This window comes from Colletotrichum godetiae, assembly GCF_030913485.1.
Source record: "Colletotrichum godetiae strain CBS 193.32 chromosome Unknown BDP55scaffold_27, whole genome shotgun sequence".
NCBI lineage: Eukaryota > Fungi > Ascomycota > Sordariomycetes > Glomerellales > Glomerellaceae > Colletotrichum > Colletotrichum godetiae.
Window position 1 is genome coordinate 284055 of NW_026851275.1, and position 22763 is coordinate 306817.

The 22763-nt window shown below is 52.0% G+C and overlaps 9 protein-coding genes across 9 annotated transcripts; 5 read left to right on the forward strand and 4 right to left on the reverse strand.

Annotated features, from left to right (window-relative positions):
* Positions 1–649: 649 nt before the first annotated feature.
* Positions 650–2568, reverse strand: BDP55DRAFT_716680 (uncharacterized protein; the record flags this gene model as incomplete). Its single annotated transcript, XM_060578346.1, has 6 exons — positions 650–813; positions 1007–1473; positions 1566–1942; positions 2032–2096; positions 2178–2346; positions 2563–2568. 6 exons carry the CDS (start codon positions 2566–2568, stop codon positions 650–652), a joined length of 1248 nt encoding a protein of 415 aa, XP_060428162.1.
* A 1766-nt stretch (positions 2569–4334) lies between these two features.
* On the forward strand, positions 4335–4807 carry BDP55DRAFT_746584 (uncharacterized protein; the record flags this gene model as incomplete). The annotated part of the gene is made up of 1 exon (XM_060580554.1): positions 4335–4807. Exon 1 carries the CDS (start codon positions 4496–4498, stop codon positions 4805–4807), a length of 312 nt encoding a protein of 103 aa, XP_060428163.1. The 5' UTR covers positions 4335–4495.
* An 859-nt stretch (positions 4808–5666) lies between these two features.
* Positions 5667–7213, reverse strand: BDP55DRAFT_633361 (uncharacterized protein; the record flags this gene model as incomplete). The annotated part of the gene is made up of 2 exons (XM_060572544.1): positions 5667–7142; positions 7196–7213. The coding sequence occupies 2 exons, from the start codon at positions 7211–7213 to the stop codon at positions 5667–5669; spliced, it is 1494 nt and encodes a 497-aa protein (XP_060428164.1).
* Positions 7214–10644: 3431 nt separating this feature from the next.
* Positions 10645–11331, forward strand: BDP55DRAFT_554858 (pyridoxamine 5'-phosphate oxidase; the record flags this gene model as incomplete). The annotated part of the gene is made up of 2 exons (XM_060569431.1): positions 10645–10842; positions 10909–11331. The coding sequence occupies 2 exons, from the start codon at positions 10645–10647 to the stop codon at positions 11329–11331; spliced, it is 621 nt and encodes a 206-aa protein (XP_060428165.1).
* Positions 11332–11449: 118 nt separating this feature from the next.
* On the reverse strand, positions 11450–12428 carry BDP55DRAFT_554748 (diphthine synthase; the record flags this gene model as incomplete). The annotated part of the gene is made up of 2 exons (XM_060569421.1): positions 11450–12175; positions 12294–12428. 2 exons carry the CDS (start codon positions 12426–12428, stop codon positions 11450–11452), a joined length of 861 nt encoding a protein of 286 aa, XP_060428166.1.
* A 469-nt stretch (positions 12429–12897) lies between these two features.
* Positions 12898–13611, forward strand: BDP55DRAFT_729928 (uncharacterized protein; the record flags this gene model as incomplete). Its single annotated transcript, XM_060579631.1, has 1 exon — positions 12898–13611. One exon carries the CDS (start codon positions 12898–12900, stop codon positions 13609–13611), a length of 714 nt encoding a protein of 237 aa, XP_060428167.1.
* Positions 13612–14314: 703 nt separating this feature from the next.
* On the forward strand, positions 14315–14975 carry BDP55DRAFT_729929 (ubiquitin-conjugating enzyme; the record flags this gene model as incomplete). Its single annotated transcript, XM_060579632.1, has 2 exons — positions 14315–14480; positions 14611–14975. 2 exons carry the CDS (start codon positions 14315–14317, stop codon positions 14973–14975), a joined length of 531 nt encoding a protein of 176 aa, XP_060428168.1.
* Positions 14976–15712: 737 nt separating this feature from the next.
* BDP55DRAFT_746606 (uncharacterized protein) lies at positions 15713–18740 on the forward strand. Its single transcript, XM_060580555.1, has 8 exons — positions 15713–16496; positions 16565–16687; positions 16739–16826; positions 16908–16954; positions 17136–17249; positions 17382–17419; positions 18129–18341; positions 18423–18740. Exons 1-8 carry the CDS (start codon positions 15868–15870, stop codon positions 18545–18547), a joined length of 1377 nt encoding a protein of 458 aa, XP_060428169.1. The 5' UTR covers positions 15713–15867; the 3' UTR covers positions 18548–18740.
* A 778-nt stretch (positions 18741–19518) lies between these two features.
* BDP55DRAFT_694914 (uncharacterized protein) lies at positions 19519–20959 on the reverse strand (the record flags this gene model as incomplete). Its single annotated transcript, XM_060577405.1, has 3 exons — positions 19519–19797; positions 19859–20425; positions 20480–20959. 3 exons carry the CDS (start codon positions 20957–20959, stop codon positions 19519–19521), a joined length of 1326 nt encoding a protein of 441 aa, XP_060428170.1.
* Between the last annotated feature and the right edge of the window lie 1804 nt (positions 20960–22763).

Consider the following 22763-nt stretch of genomic DNA (forward strand, 5'->3'; position numbering starts at 1 on the left):
ATCGGTCCATGCCAAATACCGTGACATGGACAGTTATAGCGGCACGAAATACCTAGTTAGGGACTCTAGCCCAAGCCTAGGAAGGGAGACGTAAGAAAAAGGCCTATGTGATGGTAAACTGCGGCGTGGGAAAGGCTACTTGCATTGGAGTCAATCCAGAGTTCATTTGTGCACCCATAGGATCGCGCTTGGACTTGGAAAGCACCGCCGGCGTCATTTTCATGAGTCCTAGTCTGTGAGATGTGCTCTAGGACATGGCGGCTTGGGTCGCGTATCGCGATGACAGTTGACAACTTAAGACACTCTTTAGCACAAAGCATAATTAGTCAAGTGAAGCTTGTATCAAGTCTTCAGCGAGTAAATCAGCGCCTGTACTCCCGAGGATCGTCGGCGATCTCGATAGAACTAATGACATCCTAGATAGTGTTCTAGGAAGATCCCTGCACCGATAATCGACGATCTTGGATTCCCCGTTCGTCTGAAGGAGCTTCCAGCAGGGAGATGGAACGTTGGAGAAGAGAGGGTAGCAACCAACATTTTTGACTTCAATCGGTCTTTCATGTTGTTGGAATGCTTCTCTGAGAGTCGTTCGAGAAACTCTCGATTGGCCTCTTACTCTCTAACCTCGTTTTCATCACGGTTGCTGCTGTCATTCATCAAGGACACGCTTGACTTCGCGAAGCAGTTCATGAATCGGATGGGCTGGCCTAATCACAGCGCATTTGAACTTCTCGGTGCTACCTGCAACTCCCAAAACTCTCGACAATTGTTTTGCGACCATTGCCGTGACCGCAACTGCCGCAAACGTCACCACTATAGAGATGCGAGTTACGGTAACGTGCAGCGCGTGAGTAATGGGGAGTCGCACAGTAATGGCCTCATCACTGACATTCAATCCCCCCCTTACTCTCCCGGTAGGGTGTCTATGAGGGAACATTTCATCATCATTTCAAAAGTAGATATTACAAGAAACGTCACAAAGGGGATATCACTCAAGCTCTCCCACCATCCTTGGTAGTCTCCTCCACAATAGACCATTTCGTTTCAATCGTAATCGCCTGCGCATTCCTTGGCAGCCTCTGCGTTGACTCAGTCTCCGAAATATCATCCTCATCCGTCCCGTTCGACCGCCTCCTCAACTCCCCTCTCCCGATAACCGTCGTCGTGAAGTGCACATCGTTCTTGCCGTACATCGTCTCGAGCGGGATGCCGTTGGTCAAATCCTCCACCAGGTGCTCGTGCTTGCACGACTGGCTGTTGCCGCCCAGCCGCGAGACGTACTCGTCCGTCTCAAAGCGGCGGTGCTTCCAAAAGGCCCAGAGCGGAAGGAGCATCGGGAGGGAGTTGCAGAGGATGGTGAGGTTCGTTTCGAGGACCGTGAGGAAGGTTGCTACGGGCATGTTGCGCACGACTTGTGCTAAGCTGTAAACGTCCATCATGATGCGGAGTCTAACGATGGAGGCGATGATGGCACTAGAACATGAAATGTTAGACACCAGCTTCGATTCATTTATAGCACGGCTTTATCGACAAGCCGAGCTTGATAGAGGGCGATCATAACTCACATGAGATTCAACAAAAACACACCACTAAGCCCCCACCGCGTCGACACGCTGACCTTCTTCAGGCTCCAAATCGTATACAGCGGCACCAGCATGATGACAGTGTTGGTGATGCAGTTGAACAGCCCCGTTGAGAGGATGCTCGCCTCGTGCTCGCGGCAGATGTCCGGGTTCGTGGCGTGCCATTTGCCGTTGCTGATGTGGCAGACCAGCAGAGTCTGGAGGATGTTACCGACGCCCCATAGAATGACGATGAGGAATGTCATCTTGGTCGCCAGGCGCATGGGCGGGCTCGTGAAGACGCGGAGGTAGAAGAAGAGGACGCTGAGCTTCGTTGTCAGGCTGACGAAGCCGAAGATTGTATCGGATGGGAGGAAGAGCTATAAATTCGCCAGCATGGTCAGCAACTTTCAAGACGCAAATGCCCTAGGTCTCATGCCAAGTCAGATGCAGTGGATAGAAGACTCACAGAATCCAAAAACGTCCAGTTCGCCTCGACCTGCGAAAGCTCATATCCAAGACCAGCTGAGGTCCCTGCGGCCAAGTATCAGCAAAACACATCCTCAAAACAACTAATCTCGGAGTCCTCGTGGCCCGGTTCAGGAACGTGCTCACAAAGGCCTTGTATCACCAACAAGGCGATCCCTTGAGGAACAGCCAACAGCGTAAAGTAATCATCCCATCCCAGCCTAGACCCCGCCAGCACACGAGAGACAACCCGCAGAGCAACCACCAAAACCGTTATAAAAGCCACCACCGAGTTGGCAATCAAATACGCCGAAGCCTGTGGCACAATAGGCATCTTGATGTACTGCATGTGGGGAGAATTCCTCCGTCGTCGTCGGGATGTCGCAAAGGCGATCACGCGTCGTCGGCCTGGTGAAGCTTTTCCTGGTGACCTTGGCGGAGTGCACCGAGCCAGGGGAAAAAGAAGAACAAAACGAAAAGAAAGAAAAGACTTCCGAGAGATTGGGAGAGGCAGAGGAAAAAGAGGACATACAGCCATGTTTAAACTCGAGATACTCCTCGCTTCTGGCTCACTTAAACCCACTCTATCGCTTTCTCTCTTTCGCTCGCTGTTCCAACAAGCAGCCAAACAGGGATAAGGTCACATTGAGTTTCAACGCATGGAAAACGCGCCTACGATTTTCGCTCGAACGGGCAATGACTCGCACTGGGGCGTGATTGTTTCCCCCCTCCCCCTGATCTCGCTTCCCCCGGGCTATATAGTGGGCACCTGACGATGCTGACTCGACTTGTGGAGGAAAGGACCAGACATATCGTCGAGACTTGCCCAAAAAATGAAGAGAGAAACCCACGATGCTAGGAACGCAGCAGCCCGCACATCCACAACTCCGACGTAGGCGGCTTTCCCATTCGCCTCGCTTTCTGAACCTTGTCTCCTTGTCCCCTCCCCTGGACTAGCGTTGTCCGGGGCCCTTCGCTAATACCGACAATGTCCATACCTAGACTTGCGAGACACGCCAGACTTTCCAACATTGAATCACATAAATCTTGCTGCCCCCTTGTTCGTTACATACCGGGGGACGCCAACGCTTTACAAGTTTGCTCCTAGTGAAGTCGCATCTGTCAAGGTCGCTTAGGTCTTGGTAAAGCCGCCCCTGGTACGGAAATCTATGCGGCATCCCGGGATAGTTAAGAATTTTGGCTCTCAACGCGGCACTTGATTGCTGCGCATCCAACCCCAAGGGAGCCGAACTGCGGGATGTGGTGGATCTTCCCCGATGTCACACGTGGGCGCAAAGTCGGAATCGGAACCTTCGACCATTAAGCGTTGAGAAGGAGTATCCGTTCGGATACACACGTTCGAATACTAAGAACATGGGAGATAGTCTTGAAGGAGTTGCTTTCAGAGTTATCGCTATATATGAGTACGTAATCCATTCCTGAGCAAAGTCGAAACCTGGGCGATCGCGAGTCAAGCCTCGGAAGCGGCACGTCGATCGACAGCAATCTCACTAGAGACACAAAGCCTCCAGTGTCAGTCCTTACCTGAATGTAGGAATTTTCGAACTCCATCCTACGGGATGCCGCAGGAAATGATTAGATGCCTGAGCGCTGAGGTTAGCCCAGCTGCTAGGTCCCAAAGAGCAAAATTCAATCCAGTTGCGGATACCATTACCATCAGCAACCCCCCACTCTGACCCTTGCTAATAGGGCGCTAGTTGGTTGCAAAATAGTGTACTACGTTGAATTGTTGCGCCATTAAGGTTAATTACGTCTAACAACCTAGGGGCTTCGAGCGGGTCTGGCTTTCGTCAATCCTAACCAGCCTTCGCTCGCATTACCTAAACCGGATAGAGTATGCCGGAGATGGACCAACGTCCTCCCTCTTCAAGTTACATGACGATAAGGTTTCAAGGTGCGTTGCGATCGCGAGACTAAAGAGAGAATACTAGTATTAAAGAACTGGGGAGAATGACTCTGATTGGGGATAACTCGGTTGGCGAGTTGTTCTTAAAAGACAATGGCATTTGACAAGGTCTTTGACGACACCCAAGCCGAGTAACTACCACAAAGCTTTGTGTGTGATCTCTCTTCGTTGACGCACCGATTGAAAAGAGCGCAGAATTCCTCTAACAATGGGGTCACCTATTCTTGAAGTAGATTGCGTCGTCAAATAGTAGCACACAAGAAAGTTGATGCGCTGAACAAATTGCAGCAGTAGAGCTCTTCAACTTGAGGAAGCAAAGAAAGCCACGGGACTATAGCCTTTGTATAGGAATGCCATCAAATTGTGTTGTATAAGAGATGATATGTATCCAATTATCTGAACTCTTCGCCAACCTTAGCTCCTCGCATTCATCACTTAGTCGAATACTAAGTACCCAACTTGATCAGCAACTCCCAAGGTAAGAGACACACCCCCATCACCTTACTAACATCCTATCTAGACAACCACCAACATCAACATGTCCTCGCCACTAAAACCACCAACGCCATCCTCGACCTTCCCTTGCCGAGGCGCAACAGCCTACACCTCAACCTCAGGCCCAATCCACGCTCTCCGCCTCGAATTCCTCAACCACCTCCGCGCCAGCCCAGATTACGAATCCTGCATGCCGACCCTGATAACCCCGGAACTCGCAACAGACTGGGACGCTCACTACCTCCTCCCAAACCCCTACCGAAATCCACCGACACGCAACTCCATAGCTAACCCCCTTCGCGTCTTCCAGACCGAAATCCACACAGTCTGGGACCCGTATAAACTCGCCGCATGATTAGACGATCCCATCAAGACCTAAACATCCTCAGACACACGATTGGGGAAGTTCATAGGGAGGCGTAGGATGAGGATCGCACCCTTGACGACGCGCAGCGAAAGCAGAATGGGGGCCAATACCCACATTTTTGGACGAGTTCTTCCTCCGCCTCTTCCAGAAGTGCATGGGATAGCGATGATCATCGTCATCGTCGGGCAATAATGTCTACTAGGGACATTACCCCTTCCTGGGAGCACATGGTCCACCTAGCATGGGACGTATACAAGCTCCGGGAGGTCTTTTCCAGTGTCCAGGCTGACGTCGCGAAACTTGTAGATCGACTTGCTGATACGGAGACAGAATTGCGTCGCAAAGTGCTACTACTTGACAGAGTTTCATAAAGGCGTCGTGCGTGATGAGTTGGGAGCAGGTAGGTTCTCTGTCGAAGAGACAAGGGACGTAAGCTTCAAAATTTAAGAGTGGCGATAGTAGTGACAAAGTAACCTCAAAGGGGCCTCGATTGGAGCCCAGATTCAGGGACGGCGGAGCTGCTTAGGAAGGGAGCATGAGTAGAGAACAACTTGAATCTGCTAGGCTTCTCGTCCATGAGACAGAAGCTGGCCTCATACGCCATAATACTGGCTAACCATGGTATCTATGTGCCCTGAGCAAAATGTGGTATCATAATCTCGTGTAACCTGAGCAAAGTAACTCCGTGAGCTTTTCCATCCGATGAATCATAATTCCTGTTAATATCCCGGATACCGTTTGTAGCGGTGCCTAGCCATGTCGCTCTTCATCATTAGACATGCTCGGGCCGCTTGGTTCCAGTAACGCCAACCAAATGCCGCTTTCTCAAATCAGTCGGACATCTCCTTCAATCACTATCATCATCCGACGACGATGAACCCGCGTTCCAGTCCATATCGAGGAGGTCCAAGATACTAGGATGGGGTTCACCGCAACAAGGACAGATACCAAGCTCGTCATCGTCACCCATCATGTCCTCAATGTCCTCCATGGGATAGCCACTGCTGCGGCAGAACTCAGTCCACTGGCGGTCGTCGTCACCGCTATGATCACGGGACTTGGGAACTTTCTTCCAGATGGTCAAATCCCGGCGACTGGGTGCAGACTTGGGATGACCTGGCTCTCGAGGAGCAGGAGGCATGATAGGCTCAGTGGGATGGGTGTGGAGTTCGTGGAGCTCCGGATCAGAGGAGTTAGAGTCATCATCCTCACCATCAGGATACCCAACAGGCGGGTACAGTTCAGGGAAATCCGATCCCTTCTTTTCCCTTACCGTCTTCCAAGCCCGAACAACACGCGCGCAGCTCGAGATGCCCGGCAGAGGCTTCAGGGAGTTCTTGACTTGAACAAATGAAGGCAACCCAGCGAGGAAGAGGCCCTCGTCCCGCAAGAGCCCAGTAAGCTCTGCGGTGACCTTGCTACCAGAATCGTCTATCGGAAGACCGGTGACTTGCAACTCGTTCAGAGAGCATCCGAGTTCGTGGGATGCGATATCGTGCATGTCGCTGCCAGGCATGGGGAGAAAGTCGTCAAGGAAGTTTACCAAGTCAATTCTGAGCGAGTCAAGACCGGGGAGCAGCTTGGGGCGAGCTAGCTTCCTGTCATGCTGGGGATCGAAGGGAGGGCGGAGAGCACGCAGGAAATCCGTCACTTGACCCCAGGTGTAGGCGCGGAAGCCGCCACGGGCATAGCTTCGTTCTTTTACCCGAGGAATCGTCCGCAGTATGATATCGCTCTTGAGGGAGGGGTGATAGGATCGCTCGAGCTTGTGTTTTCGCTTCTTATCGTCGTAGAACTGAGCGACGATGCGAAAGTTGACATGCTTGATGTCCTTTCGGAATCCAAAGTCCAACTCGGCAAAGTTCTTGACAGCTTGCGGAGTTGTGAAGGTGAAAGTGTTCTGGCTCCAGAACATGCGGCTGCCTTCGTTGTGCATCGCCTTGCATGTCGCTAAAAAATGGATGGCGACTTGATTACCGCGGCTTTTCTCCTCGGCCGTGAGGTTCTCGCGCGTGAGTTTCGACAAGGGGTCGATAATCGTGTCCTTCGAGGTCATTGAGTAGTTGAGAATGCGCAGCAGGACTTCTGTCGGAATGTGTGGAAATGAGCGAGTTCCTGAGGAAAGAGCTTGCTCCCGTCTGGCACTACTCTTGAGGTTCTGGTAGTTGGCGGATATAGGGGACCAAGAGATGCCATTTTCTCGGAGCAGCTTCTTCAGTCTTGCATTTTCATCGGCGAGAGCCTTATTCGAGGACCTGAGAGGTTGGTTGTAGTAGGCTTTGGCCTGATCCTCCACATCACGGCACTCCCATGGGATGATTTCCTGCTTGTTGGTCAGCGTGCAACAAAAGCATAGAAAATGACAGATAAACACACCGATTCTCGGTGCGCCATGGTGATAAGGTGAGCTGCAGAGCCAGGCGATGTTGAGAATTAGGAGGATTCGTGAAAGAGTGGGAAGAAATGAGGCCTAGCAGGCCTCGTGAAAGGGACGAATCAGTCGTGACCAGTCGAGGCAGATTATGGTGAACTCGAAAAGTTACTGCGTCGGTTCGGAGTTGGTCAATTCTCGTTGCTGGACGAGGGGTGGATAATGTGCAAAAGTTCAGGTCCCGGCAAAATCGTCGATCAAGGCTCAGAGAGACAACACCACTAATTAGGTGGGTTGAACCTTGACGTTGACGACGCAGGGTACAGCAGTTGATCGGGGTGAGTTGAGCGACCCTTCGATGTGACCCGCGAATGGAGAAAATAATGAAAAGTGAAACGAAGGTTTGAAGCACGGAAAAAGATGTGGTTCGGGCGTTCGTCCTGACGTTATGGAGGGGCCGAAATAAAAGTCAGAATGACGAGAGTCAGCTAAGCCGACAATCGGATGTCGGTCGGGTGAAGAAATTGGCGGGAATGGTGAGGAAGGAAGAAATTCCCAAGTGGCCGAGTCGAGGTTGATAAGTCGGCAGTGACGGATGACGATGTACTGATGAGCCAGTCCAGGCCGTGGTCGGGTCGAGCTGTCGAGTCGTCGAAGAGGTTAATCACTAGCGTATCCCGTCGAAAGGTGATAAAAGCTCGCAGCTTAGTCAAGTCTAGAATTGTCCGTCGATCTTATGCGTCGTCAACTGGCCCGCGAGGGGTCGCTTGATTTGGACAGGCCTCGGAGCCTGGGAGAATAAAGGCAGACTGAGGTGAATCACTCTATCTGTGCCTGATGTCGTTCATCAGTGAGCATTGGATTCTGGGCGTAGGTGAAGGGAGGAGGAAAAGGGGGCGGTGGAGGGTTGATGTTGAAGGGAGCAATCACGAGGGAAAAAAAGGCAAGAGATGAGAGATGACGAGGGGGGGTAACGTGAAGCGACGCCGCCGGGAGAGGTGGCAGATCTGCGCGTGGGCGAGGGAAAGTGGACGGGACGGGGATGAGGCAGGTGAGGACTGGACTCTTTTGGTCAGTGGCGGAGAGCGGGTGGGCGACGACCAGTGGCAGCAAGAATCGCCGACCTTTTTTTTTTGTCCATCTTTCCCTTTCCGCTTGGCTACGGTGAATGGTGGATTGTCTGCCTTCCAGGTTGTGCTTACCTTACCTATTACCTACTCAGGTGAGGTAGGGAAGGTGCCTGCTCCCACGTTCGGCAGGCAAGCGACGTTGCGCCGTCTCAGACTCTTCAGCTTTGACGGTGCCGATGTCCGCCGAAACCCCGACGTGAGCTTCTTTGCAGGAAGGCGAGTACCTCATCTAATCTTCAGACTACGGGAGTGACTTGACTGTTTGTAGGCACTGGGTTCGGGGAGCAATCGTTCGATGTGAGATACATGTCTTAGACTCTTACTTCCCCAGGCAGGTAGTCACTGCGGAGAAACGAGGTCGAGGTGGGATGGGGTTGCAATTCTCGCACCTGCTGTAGGCGAATATGTTTAATCACGGCAGGAGTTGTTGCATCTGAGGAGGGAAAGTGCTGAACGGAACGGGAACGGTTGTATCTTTCCTGGACGGGAGGCACACGCAGCAACTGCCACGACACACGTGATACTGGGCGAGGCAGTTGGCTGGCAGAAGAGTGGATTAGTGGGGCGTTCTGCGACTGCCCGGCGATTACTCGCAGATGGGATGCATTAATTGCAGATTTCCATGAGCAGTTGGATGGACGAGATGACGATGCTTTTTTGAAGGTGAGGGAAAGAACCACAGAACGAAGCAGCGATGGGAAGGAACGGTAAGGACAGGGGGGGGGGCATGGCGTGCACAGGGGTCGATACCTTAGGTACCGGTAGGTAGGTAGCTTCCGAATCTGCTCTGGGCTCTTGGAGTCAATTGCAGTTGGGTAGAAACTCTAAAGGTCAGACCTTCAGTAATCGAAGATGAGAGTCGAGTCTTTGGTGGAATTATCCCCGCCGAATAGCTATTGGATGGATGTGCTTTATCAATCTGTTCAAACTCAGCCCACTGAAAGAGCAAGCGCCTGACATGAGCAAACGTGGCTGTCTAATTTCCATCTCGACCTAATGTATGTCTTGGATTGATCCCGATCTGGACTTACACCGAAAGACCAAACGAGGGCAGCCGCAGTCTGCAGTGCAGCATACGAGGTATCATGCAATATCCCATGTGAAAGTAGACAGAGTGCATTCATGAGATGACTACCTACCTTACCTACCTTATGCAAGGCAAGAGGTAGGTGTCGAATGAATCTTCCGTGCCTAGATACTCACAAAAGGAGGCAAGTACGGATACCCCATTGCAGCTTCCCGAGCCGGATCGCGATCGCTGTTTGGTGGCAGCATCGGGCCCGTCAGTCACGACATGGTGGGAGTTGCCGACACTCTGACCCTCCAAACCACAAAACTCTTACCCCAGATATTCGGAGCAACCACTCATCATTTCTCCTCTGTCTCTCCGTCGCTGTCAATGCCTTCAGCCTTTTTGTCTGTGCTCTCCCAGCTGTATTGCAACTAGGACTATGCAGTATAAAACGACACACAGACCCGCGACAGCTGACGCCGCTGGCACAAGTCGTAATCAAAAATCTAAACCGAAGCTCGGATTGTCCTTCTTGTCTGGGCGTTCCCGTTCTACAACCTCAATTGGGATAATACCTTCGTAAGTGAAGATCTTTTCGTAGACCAAGGAGCTCATGTGTTCAATAACGTGATGGTAAACGTTACGGCACCCTACCTACGCAACAGCCCCCCGCAGAGCACCCCGCGCCCAATGCCGGCATCAACACAGCTCCATCAACGCAAGCAAGCAGATCAATGATGAATTTATCCCCATAAAACGCGTCGTCTATCTAGACTCCCATGGAGCTACCTACCTCATGCTACCCCATCTTGCCCATTTGCCCATCGAGCCACTCACCCACTGCGGGCTGGCCCCTTCTACTGTAGGCAGGAACGCCATCTGCCCCTCCGCTCTTGACGTCATGATGTCTCGCCCATGTACGGCTCTGTAGCTCAAGCTCCCTCAGCTCCGCGCGACCGACACTGGGACCCGTGGTCACTCGGCCGTCGCTCAGTCACTAGTTAGCCACCTCACCTTAGGTAATTGCCTTGAGACCTTTCCTAATGTGCTTTTTTCGATGATGAAATCGGTCGTGCCTGGCTGCACATAGCTACAGCAATGAGGTCAGCTCGCCTGAGGGGCCGCCCTAGATAGGAGGGGGTTCAAATACTCCTCCCACAAGAACCTTCCCTCGTGCAATTCAATGTCTACTCCCGTACTCTTCTCACGATCCATCATTCGGACTGTTCAGCTCAGTCGACGCGTTCAATCCTACTCACGACTAATAAATCTTCCCAAAACTACCAACACACTCCCAAGAATCCCATTCGCCATGTCTTTCTCAAACACCTCCACTGGCAGCAAGCCCGCCGACCCCTACAAGGCGACCAACCAGGACAGCGATGTCTCCGTCAAGGAAAAGGTCGAGGCATTTGTCAGCTTTGCCGACAAGACGAAGTTCGCCATGATGACCACCAGAGACGCAAAGTCTGGCGCCCTCGTCTCTCGCGCCATGGCCCTCGCCGCAACGGTTCGTTTTCTTCTCTAGCACCCCAATTCCCCTCTTGTGAGCTCTCCCTCCCTAACTTCTGTCCAGGAAAACGGTGGCATCGACCTGCTTTTCCACACCAACACAGAGTCCAACAAGACGGATGAGATTGATAGCGATCCTCACATCAACATCTCCTTCATAAACAGCTCAGGCGACTGGGCCTCCGTCTCTGGTGTCTCTAGCGTCGTCACCGACCGCGCGCTGGTGAAGAAGCACTATAGCCCTACCCTCAAGGCGTGGCTCGGTGACCTCGGTGACGGCACTCACGACGGCTCTGAGAACGATCCACGCATCGGCATCATCCGTGTCAAGACTGTCAGCATCACCTACGCCCTCAGCAACGCCACCTTCATCGGCAAGGTTGCTCAGCTGGCCGAGGGCGTCGTGACCGGCAGCCCCGCAAAGGTTAACAAGCTGAGAGAGGTCTCTTCCCAGGAGGTCGAGCAGTACCGCTCCACTTCCTCTTGAGCCGAGACGCGAGAGTGAGTTGTAATGGCGGTTGCTTGTAAGAATAGCACAAATTAGATGAAGGTTATCGAGGGAATAAGCCACAAAACCCCGACCATTCACGGGATATGAATGACGACTATTGCTTCCCATAATCCGCAGCCCAGCTCTTGTCAAACGTCTCCTTGTTCACCGCGAATTCACGAATGTAGTCGCGTTCCAGTTCGTGTGCTCTCCTTCCGAGGAGAACAATACTGTGAAGCGGGCCACCCAAGATCTCATCCGTATCGCAGAGCTCCTTCAGCGTACCGGCAACATACTTCTCAGTCTTGCCTCCCACACGCGCCGCCCCGATAGCCAAGCTTCCAGCCGTATACACACCCTCCTTCTTCTCCTCTTCAATCTCGAGCATCTGCGCAGCACACTGGCCAACAGTCATGTACCTCGGCGGCTGGTACACCCTCCTACCCCTCGCCATATCCTCGAGACTCTGCTCCTTAACCTTGATATCAAGCAGCACGAGCGTGTGCAGACCGATATCGCGGTTCTCTTTGATGCGGTCATAGAATGAAGCCGGCTTCCAGGTGTCGGTGAAGAAGACCATGGAGACGGTCTGGCCAAAGTTGTAGAGCTGCAGCCCTGTGGCGCCGATGCCGGACATGATAGAGGCGTTGGGGACGGTGGCGACGGAGATTTCGAGCTCGCGGGCGCGGAGGACGAGGTCGGTGTGCGTTGTCGCGCCGAAGGGGTCGCCGACGACGCAGAAGGCTACGTCTTGGGTTTGGGCATCGCGGAGGATTTCGTCGCTGTTGGATTCGACCATTTCGCGGTCTGCTACTACGATTTCCCGGCCATAGTAGGCTTCCTAGTTGACGTGAGTATTAGAGAAGCTTAATTAAAAATGAGAATTATTAATTAAATAGCAGCTCGTGATAGCAGGAGTAATCTGACAAGACGGAGGGTTTGGGGGAAGGGGTAGGTACCAAGACAGTCTTGTCGACGAGGAGAATGCTAGTGTAGGCTTCCAAGTAGACTCTGGCGGCCTTCTTTACAACTTCGAGGCCCTTGACTGTGATGTCGGTCTCGTCCGAGAGACCCAGCCCTACAAGATACAGCATGTCGACGATGCTTTTTTTGTGTGTCCTGCAATGGTGGTGGTATCTTCTGGAGTATTGAGTCGGGGGAAGTCGGTCAATGACTATAAAAGTTCGTGGAGGTTAGGCGTAACTTTTTTCTTCCACATCTTGGAGGGGGAATTCGATGGAGGGGTAGGTATCGTTTTTTTCTTCTTACCTAGCGCTACAACCCCACCATCGAATCCCCCCTGGACCCTGTCTCGCCTGGCCCCTCTCAATTCTGGTCACCAACCCCTGCAGCTTCATCCGACCCCAGCTCCGCCTTCCAGGCATTAAATTTCATCATCCAACGCGTCTGGCTGAGCTCTGTATCTGTCCACCCACTGCCCGTCACATCTGCGGAACACACGATTCTCAACGCCAGTATCCTCGACATTCCCTCCTCTCTTCCCATCGCGAGTGTCTTCCGAGAAAGAATACCATCTCAACACAAACCCCTCGAAACGCAACAATGGCCGACAAGAAAGCAAGCGCCTACGGCGCACCCGCGGGCGACACCGACTTCCGCAAGACCTACGACCTAGACGAATACGCAGCCAAAGCCAAAGACCGCGAAGCCAAAGAGAAAGAGGAAGCCAAAGCCCGCTACGAAGCCAAGCTCGCGGGTAAGAAATACTACAAGCCCCTGACGGGTGACGAGACCCTCACGCAGGCGCGGCGCAACGTCCTAGACCTCAGCGCGCAGGTCGGCAAGACGCAGCTCGTCCCCGCGGGCGCGGGCGTTGGCAAGAGAGGGAGGGGTGCCGGGTTCTACTGCGAGCCGTGCGATCTCACGTTCAAGGATAACAAGCAATTTGTGGAGCATTTGAATACGCCGCAGCACTTGGCCAACACGGGGCAGAAGACCGAGGTCAAGAGGGCAACGGCTGAGGAGGTGAGGGATAGGATTGAGTGGCATTGGCAGAGGAAGCTGGATTTGGAAAAGGAGAAGGCGACGAGTTTGCAGGATAGGCTTGCGTTGCGGGAAGAAGAGAATGCGAAGGAGGCGGAGGAGAGGAGGAAGAAGAGGAAGGAGGCGGATGAGCGGAGGAGGGCTGAACGGGAGGCGGCGGAGAAGGTGAAGACGGAGTATGGGGATGATGTAAGGATCGAGGGGGAGCATGATGAGGATGATATGATGGCTGCGATGGGGATTACAGGGTTTGGGGGGGCGAGGAAAAAGTAAGCTGTGTTGCGAGAGGCTGGCGATTCCGAGAGCTGTACGAAGAGCAGGACGCGAGAAATGATACCCTTGTTTGGCAACACGATGGGGGATGAGATCCCGATATTCGAAGAGTTCATATGGGCGTGCGAAAACACGGATTGACTCGAGGCGGTACGTCAGTTCCACAGCAAGTCTGAGCTACCCCCGACCAAGGGATGGTCGCCAATCCTTCACCGAGGTCGTTCCGGTGTGTCTCGGTGAGCCACCTGACCGAAGCCCCTCAGACAACGGCACCTCGAACCCCTGCACCTCGCGGGCAACCCCACCTTCGCATTGGCTCCCATTTCGACGACCTCATTCTGCGGTCAGGTCCATTTGCCGCCTTCAGCAACCTCTCTTCGCTAGACAACACCAGTCTTTTCTTCTCGCTCAACAACGAACTCAACAACGAACCCGAGCCAACAAAGCCCGCGCTCAAACAGCTGCGTTGGTTCCCTCTAATCATACCTCAGTCAAAGCTGCATCGACAGTATTTAACGAACGTTACTTCTCGAACACCCTTCCCCAGCTTTCCCTCGATCGTTCGTTCCTGCCATCTCGAAGCGTAAAGGACTTGAGACAAGATTCCGGTGTTACCGTCGATCCACCCTTACCACCCGAAACATATACACATACATACATACGCACAGCTACAAGGATATACAAATCAGAGCTTTGCGACACCATGGCATCGTCTTCTGCAGCGGCGGCATCGCTGCTGGGTCGGCAGCTCAAGGAGATGCAAACGGGAAAGGACATTCCCGGCATCTCGTGCGGTCTGGTCAATGACAACAGCATCTTTGAGTGGGAGGTGATGCTCATGATCAGCGATGACTGCAAGTACTACGGAGGTATGTTCTCTTTCTTCAATTCCTTCTCATGGCAGGATTAGCCCAGTTGAAGCTTACCCTCCCCCCCTCTCCCCCAAAAGTCCTAAGTCCTGCCTGCACAAACTAGCTAACATACTTCTCTTCAACACAGGAGGCAACTTCCGCGCCAGACTCACCTTCCCGGCAAATTACCCCCTCATGCCGCCCTCTCTAACCTTCCAGACGCCGATCCCCTTCCACCCAAACATCTACCCGGACGGCCGACTATGCATCTCGATCCTGCACCCGCCCGAGGAGGACCAGTACGGCTACGAGGCAGCCTCGGAGCGATGGAGCCCTGTCCAGAGCCCCGAGACGATCCTGCTCAGCACCATCAGCCTCTTCCACGGGCCCAACGACGAGTCGCCCGCCAACGTCGAGGCTGCCCGCATGTTTCGCGAGGAGCGGGAGGGCAAGAACAAGGATTTTCGGAGACGGTGTCGGGCTTGTGTTAGGGAGAGCTTAGGGGAGGATTGAGGGAAGGACTTGGGGAGTCCGTTCATTGGTTATTGAGCCCTGAGCTGGACGGGAGCCATGGAGATGACCAGGACTGATGAGGATTTGGTCCGTCTTGCAAAAGCGGAGAGGGTGATTTTGACGAGACATGGCTGGATGAGGGGCGGAATTGCACGAGGGACCTGCATCATGGCGTTTGGAGATCTCTACAGCATTGAAGCAGGCTGGGTTGGCATTCAAATTGACGCCTTTTTAGTTCTCAATGATGTTTGCAGGCGCAGCTGTGGCTAGTGGCACAAACAAGACTTCTTCCAAGTCGGTTGTGAACTGCAGCCCCCAGGTGGTGAACGGAAAGGTCGACTGCTTTGTATGGATGGGCTCGTGTTCTATAATCATTGCCATTCCCTTCGGCTTTGAGCAACACTTGCTTGTTGCCCTTTTGCTGCCACAATTTCCTTTCTTGATGAAGTCAATGGCTCTCCCCTTGGACAAGTGTTTCTTCATCTATCCCTCCAGTATTGACTTGACTGTCTCGGCATCTTCTTTATAGACCTCCACAACACGGCGTCTTCATTGTGCTCCTCAATCCCACCCCACTCCATTATTAAACACCCTTTCCGACTCGACATCTTCAACGATGTACCAATGTGTCTGAGCAAGCACGTCGACATTCCGCCAGGGCAAGCCACAGGTGCACCCCTCCTGCCGCAATCACCTGTAGCACTCGCGCTACGGGCAACGTTGCCTGGGCACAATTAGGTAGTTACTCGAGTTCTTGATGCCTTCAGAGGGTGCAGGGGTTTTTGGCTTAGGAGGGGGAGGGCGTGTCTTTCGTAAAGAATAGATAGACCGACTGGCAATTATCATGGCAATCAAGAAGTACAGCCATCTCCGGTGATTCAGCTGTGTCAACATGCCAGGGACACGGGAAAACAAGCCCACGGCCAAACATACGTGTCTCGGTCCCGAGGTTACTTCTCCAATCCAGGAGAGAGGAGAAACTGCCCGGTCCAAGGGTAATTTTGCTAGCTATCGTTCCTTTCCTGCTCTACATCTCAGCCTACCCCTAGCCACTAAATTATCGCGGTCATCAGGTGTTGATCTGCGAACGGGCCAATACTGCTTCAACTCCAGCCCTTGTGTCGACGTGCCCACCATCAAGAGTCAGCTGAACGTTTTTGGTCCTTCTTGGTCAGTGCCCATAGGCACGACTCAACAGTTTGATCGTCGATCTATCGGGAGTTCTGGAGCTAGAATGCCTCACGGGTGGCAGCATGAAAGAAAAGGAAATGAAATAAAGCCACACGGATGGGAGCTGAAGCGCCAAAAAATGATCACGATGTCGGTTACCTACCGCGTTCACACCGAACCAAACACGGCGTGTTGGTTTGAAAGACGTTGGGGATCCTCCTATCAGGCAACGCTGTCTACAGGAGCACGGTCATGCCCGGGAGACAGAGCTCCAAGCTTTTACAATGTCAACACCGGAAACGTTATCGTTAGCAATACCAAAAGTCGATCTCGTGAGACATCACACGCCGGGTGCGGACTAACAATCTTCGTTTCGAAATGGTTGTCTTTGTTGCTAAATGGGTGATGGTCTCAATTAGGTTAGAAGTTGATTTTCTGCCTACTTTCCAAGCCAATTACCAGCTCTCGGAGTGTCAGCCCGCTGCCCGCGGTTGCATGCCCAACGTGGTTCAGCCTCAAGAGCAACGCCCCGGTGAGTCCCGGTAAGCCACCTGTTCTGACGCTACCGGCTTTTCTGAAATCTCTCTTACTAGCGCTCCTCAGCCCTGCGTTACTGGTTGTCATACCCAGGAGGAGGGCCTGGAGGGGGTCATTGGAGAATGGGTTATGCAACAACGTGAAGTGTGTTTTCGTCGGCAATTCCTTTCACATCACGCTATGGATGCAGATGTGGGCATATGCTCAGCTTCTGCTTGAGACTAGCTAACGCTTTGTGAGAAATACGCCTCTGATTCAAACGAAGTATTCCTGTGAGCTGGATGGCTAGCTTGGCGAGGCGTGTGACGAGGGGCTGAGAATATGAGGATGTGTTAGTGGAAGGGCTTGGAGCTCGAATGGAAAGGGCAGCAGCGTCTTGGAACTATTCTCTTGACACCCCCGAAGCTTCAGGTTCTCATTTCTTTGTTGAGTGCAGACTGTATCTGTCTCAAGTGATCACTGGAATATTGGAATGCACCATGCTTCTGGACTATCTCCTATTTGGGCTCGAATACCACCTACGTTTCATGGTAAACCACCACCTAGGACCAGGGCAGCGCTTGCCTGGTATGAGCCCTGCCTTCGTATATCCCGGCAGCCTTAAGTCATGTACCGCTAAATCGGGGAAAGTTCGACAGCATATTCCTAGGTCCGTTCTGTATTGGACTTGTGAAATGGGCTATCTTATTCTGCCTTTAGGGCTGTGGACTTGCCGAGATATCCCTTTAGCCTGTACGGTACGACGGTAACTGAGAGTCGCGTAGGTAGTGAGAACCGCTCACCATTCGCCTAGGTACTCTACGCATTGCCACCATCATCGCAGCTAACGGTGTTAGCCGAGTCGCTATTACGACAGGAAGACCTAATTGAATCTAACGGAGATTGTGCTTGTTGCTCAAACGCTTCAAGGCTTCGATCTACTTAAACTGTTAACTGCCAAGCCTTTGACACGCCCTAAGTAGACGGGACATCACCGGCGGTTGGAGTTAGTGGCTATGGCAGAGTGAACCCCTTTGTGCCATTAGCAGTTTGAACCAATCGAGGTGATGCCTAAGTACTGAAATCGTAATTACATTGCCAAGCAACACACGCCCCAGACTACCAAGATACATGTAGCTGATTGCTGATACCCATAGAGCTTGCAGGTATCTATCCACCACACCTCTAGCATCGTAATATCTACCTCCTCTACTTTTCCCGACAATGCCGTGCACGCTATTCTCACACTCATAAAACCAGACCTTCCCTCCCCCGTGGTCTTTCCTTACTTCTTTCATATCATTCTTTCTCCATACTTCTTACAACTCCCCACTGAATTAGTCCCGACTACCTGGAGATCCGGCCAGCCTCCAACTCCTACGACGACAGCCGGATAGAGACAATACTACCGACTGCGGTGAACACCGAAGACCTTTGGCGGTTGAAGCTTCTTCCTCTTTTATCCAGCTCCACCTATCGATCTCACCCCCGCAACCATGCTTGATCCTGCCTCGTTGGCGGTCATTACCGTGGCAACTCCAATCATTGCAACAGTAGCCACGGTGGGGGTGGGCGTTCTTGCGGCTACGGTTACTGTAGCCGTACCCGCTCTCAAACATAACATGGAAGGGCTCAGGACTGAACGACGTTTCTCCAAGCTCAATGAGGCTGTGCTTCATAGTAAGACCAGTTCTATTCAAAAGACCCTGTCTGACTTATGTTCGCAAGAGAACAAATGGACATACTGACATCGCCCTCTAGGAAACTACAGGGAGATTGTTCGCCTTGTTTCAAAGATCAAGAATCTACAGCGACGAGGACGGACTTTGAACGATTTTCAACTGGCGGAATTGGCTCATGCTGAGAAAGTTCTGTCTACTCTTTGAGACGATCGTTACGGACTCTGTTCTGTGAGCCGGTGTTAACAATGTTTGACGAGACTGGCAAAGGTCGTCCTAGAAACTCTTGTCCTTGGCTACTTTGATTTCAGCACTTATCATTTTTGTTCTTATTATTGTTCGTGGTTTCGGGGACATCGGCTCTATTTCTGTTTGTTCTTCCCCTTGTATTGCTCCAGGGCTTCTTTCTCTGACTTGACAATATAATCCATTTAAGTAGGAGACAACAATAAACGTTTGCTTATCTACTTTAGGATTGGGTTTGATCGTGTCTCTGTGATCTGCTCTCGTGTCATTGTAATGGCTTCAAGCAAAATGGAATACTAACATAGACGTTGTCAAATTGAGTGATTCTTGACACTCGAATGCTTCACCTCATCGACAGCGCCACCATGACTCCAGTCATGTTAGACCTGTGTCGCTTTCACCTGCACTCCTTATCTTGAATGCCGTGGAAAACTGAAAGGGGCAGTGCAGAGTCCACGACCTAACTATGACAATTAATTACTTAGTCTGTGCTATTTTCATGAAGTGCATTTTCATCCCCCTTTGCCTGTGGTCTGAAACACTTGAAACCAGGAAAGGGGGGACGCCAAGTATCGCCGACTTGTAATACGAAAAGCTCCGGGGTATTAGTGATACTGGGTACATGTAGAGGTGGGATGTTTGTATATATCGGAAATTTCTCTATAGACCGAAATACCGAGAAAGCACATTATCGGTGTATCACCAGCTTTATCTTAAGAAAGGGTTGCATATTCTTGAGCTTATTGTCTTCTCTTTGGTGTTTCTATGGAAGCAATATCGTATTCTCGTCTCCAATCAGTCATAAATTTAGGGGATATTATGCTCCCAGCGCGCGATACACAAGCAACAAGCAGAAGAAGGAAACTAATAGTACAAATGCCGCCTGCTCAAGATTGGGAGAAAAAGGAAGAAGGGGTATCTGGGTATCAGAATCAGAATTTCTTGACAACGAAAGCACGCTTTCCAATGACGCCGTCTGCCTCGTCAACCTGCAGTTGTAGGGCGAGGGAGTCTGCGCCTTCGTACTTGCCCTTCTGCTTCCAGAAAAAGTCCTTGCCCGACTTGGTCTTTGCGCGGAAGGTAGCTTCGGCCTCGACATTCATCTTGAAGATCGTGAAGAAGGACGAGCCGACGCAGTACTTCTTGGGCGGGCACTTGAGATTGATGGTGGCAGACTTGGTCAAAGTCTCTCCCTCGGTGTCTTCTTCGGTCTAGGTTGGATTTGTTAGTACACTGTTTCGGAATATGCCACCTTGGGGGGCAATGACTTACGGTGGTCTTTTGCACCTGCCAGGAGAACTCCGTAGTCACCTTCGACTTTCCAACGAAAGGAATACCAGCCTCAGCCTCGACGGCAACACGACCTCCGACATTCCACTGGTTTGCAACGCTCAAAGTGTGCGACTTGGTAACGGCATCCATCGTCATGATCGTGATGATCTGCTCGGCAGTGGAGTTACGGTTGTCGACAATCTGAGAGCCAACAGTCATGGTCTGTCCGGGGCCAGAGGGCATGATGTTATCTGTGAAGCCGGAGTACGCAATGTTGCTGACGGAGACAGACTGGAGCTCGTCGAGGAAGTCGAAGCCGACGTGACCGATCAGACCAATGTTGCAGTACTGCACGCGCATACGGCCTAGGATGCCGGATCCCACGGGGACTTTTTGCATCGGGGGAGGGCTGCGGAGGACCTGACCCATGGCAGAGTATGTCTTTCCGCTAGTGGTCGTGAAGTTGAAGCCGTGGAAAGAGCCACGGTTCTCGAGAACCCAGAACTCTGCGATGCGGTCGCCGTTTTCAAATTTGAATACGCCGGCATCAGCCCAACCTTCGAGTTTCTGCGAAAGACCTTGTCAGAATTTTGTATTCCTCAAATATTCGCTTGCACTTACGCTGGTGATTGAGCTTGTGTTTCCATTGCTGCTAGTAGCATTGATGGCGCGCATGTTGGTAGACCCAGTAAAGAACTGAATAGAATCGAACGGCCCATTGAGCTCCTCAGAGTGACAGTTGGCAGCATTGCTGTCAATGAGATTGATGTCGCCTACATCGACCGAAACGAAGGCATCGCTAGTGGCGACTGTCAAAGAGTTGGGAACGGTGCCCGATGCGGCGTCCTGGCGCTTGATTCTGTTCGGTTCCGGAGTTTGGGTCGGACGAATAGACTTTGTGAGAGAGTCCTTGAGGCGCTCAATGCCCTCGAGGTCGAGAGGACCGTGGTCGATGATGGTGGGCGTGACATTTTCCAAGGGCGCCGAAATGACCTTGACGCCTCGCGCGTCGACGCTGCCGACGGGAGAGGACAAGGCGACGCCTGGAAGGAGGGCGGCACCTACCAAGAGGTGCTTGAAAAAGAGTGTATTGAAAGACATGTTTTCACACGAGAAAAGAAGGACTGTTTACAAAAAAAGACTGCCAAGTTCAGAAGAGAACGACTGTGGTGTTGGAAGCGAAGGAAGTTGTTGGGAGACAAGCTGCTGAGGAAATGTTTGTTGATGTTCTCAACCTTCCGTCTTTATACAGCTCGACTCGGCTCCATCCCCCACGATATCTCTCTATCTCCTATACTCAGACAAGCGCTTCATATAGACGCCAATAAACCAAACGTCCACACTGACCCGTCTCGAATAGAACCAGACTTCCGGAATAGTGACCAAGTGGGGCGCGCCTAGTCGTGCAATGCCAGTCAGGGGAAGGGATAGCAGCCCTTCTGGGCTCTCGGCAAGAGACCAGATGAACGTCTTCTTGGTACCGACCAGGATCATGTTATTTATGGTATGATGAACTGCTTGGAGTCTCGCAAGTTGTGCAGGCTTCACTGTCTTCTAGAACTCAATTTTGAGGAATGTCACATTAAGATGGGGGTTTCAGCGTCACATGGGGGTAGATCTTCTAATGCTGAAGCAAGAAGCCTGGTTACGTTCAAACCTGCCATGAACAGGGTCCCCAGATACGTCTCTGGAAGTCTCGAGAATTTTCTAATGTGCCATTGAGACGTAAGCTCTTCATCTTAGTCCTCTTGCAGATAATAACGGTCCCGGTTGGCCTAACAGGGCAGTTTTCACGAAAACGAGGTTTTCGAAGGGCAGGCCTGGTAAGGCTGATGAGGAGCAGCTGAAAGGCATGGGTTCCCAAGGTTATGCCAGGGGTCTCGCCTTTCGTCCCCGCATATCCGCGCATTGCGCGCGTGTGATGGTAGTCATCCAAGGAGGGTTCCCTGGCAGATGGAAATAGAAACAAGGGCAGAAAATCAATCATCTGATGACCCATTGAGCAGCAATTTTCCCATCATCGTGATTAATCAAGGCGTTTCCCAAAAAGCTGGTTTTTGGGCAGTCCAATCCCCAATTTTGTTTCTGCTTGAATGTTGATTAATGAAGCTCTCCATCTGATAGCTGCCACATGCACCAGGGACATATTTACCTCTGTGCGTCCCATATGATAATTCCTCTAGACTATCGTCCCCTCGTCGTGGCGAAGTGGAAGCTACGTCTCGTTGACCTGCTCGTATCGTCTGATGATTTTGGGCTTCATCGCAACTCGAACCTTGGCGCTGAAACGCTACTTCGCCGGCCAAATTGCATCACCTACTCATTGTTCCTTGGCACGAGAATTAGCACAATTGGGTCCCTTGTCACAGGGTAGTGTACTTGCGAAGTTGCGATGAGTCGTTGATAGCGAAGTTCTGCCCTGCTTGAAGGTCAAACGACTTGCTTTCACCCTTTCACCCCTGATCTTGGCTGCCACGCAGCGGACGGGAGCACGGCACGAAGCATGAGCCTGGCATTGTGGCTTGGACCATGTTGCACTTCAATTGGCGTTCAACTTCCCCTCCCCATGTGCTTAGTTCGTGATATTCCCAGACTACCTCTCCAACTTGCAAGGGAGATGTGCTCTAGACTAGCTCAAGCCACGGCCACTCCGTGATAACGCCGAAACGTGGGGAGAATTGGACACCTTTGCTGCCAACCCAAATTCGTGTATACTTTCCTGGGGCTCCGAAAGCGGAAGGTCGCTTGCTACCGAACCTCTGGGTCGGAGAAGATCTACCTCTAGGTAGACTCGCACTCGTACGAGGTCGCTCATAATCTAGCAACCGCCGAGTCGCTAAACTCTACGGATATTTGTCAGAAGGTGAATTTAGTCCGCCGAGACCGTAATCTTGCCCTGACGTCC

Bases quoted from the DNA above. Each gene is read 5' to 3' on its own strand.
- BDP55DRAFT_746606 (XM_060580555.1), top strand. From the start codon at position 15,868: ATGCCAGGGACACGGGAAAACAAGCCCACGGCCAAACATACGTGTCTC. The intron at 16,827-16,907 runs GTGTGTTTTCGT...GCTTGAGACTAG, and splicing joins GGGTTATGCAACAACGTGAA to CTAACGCTTTGTGAGAAATA. The intron at 17,420-18,128 runs GTACGACGGTAA...TCTTTTATCCAG, and splicing joins ATATCCCTTTAGCCTGTACG to CTCCACCTATCGATCTCACC.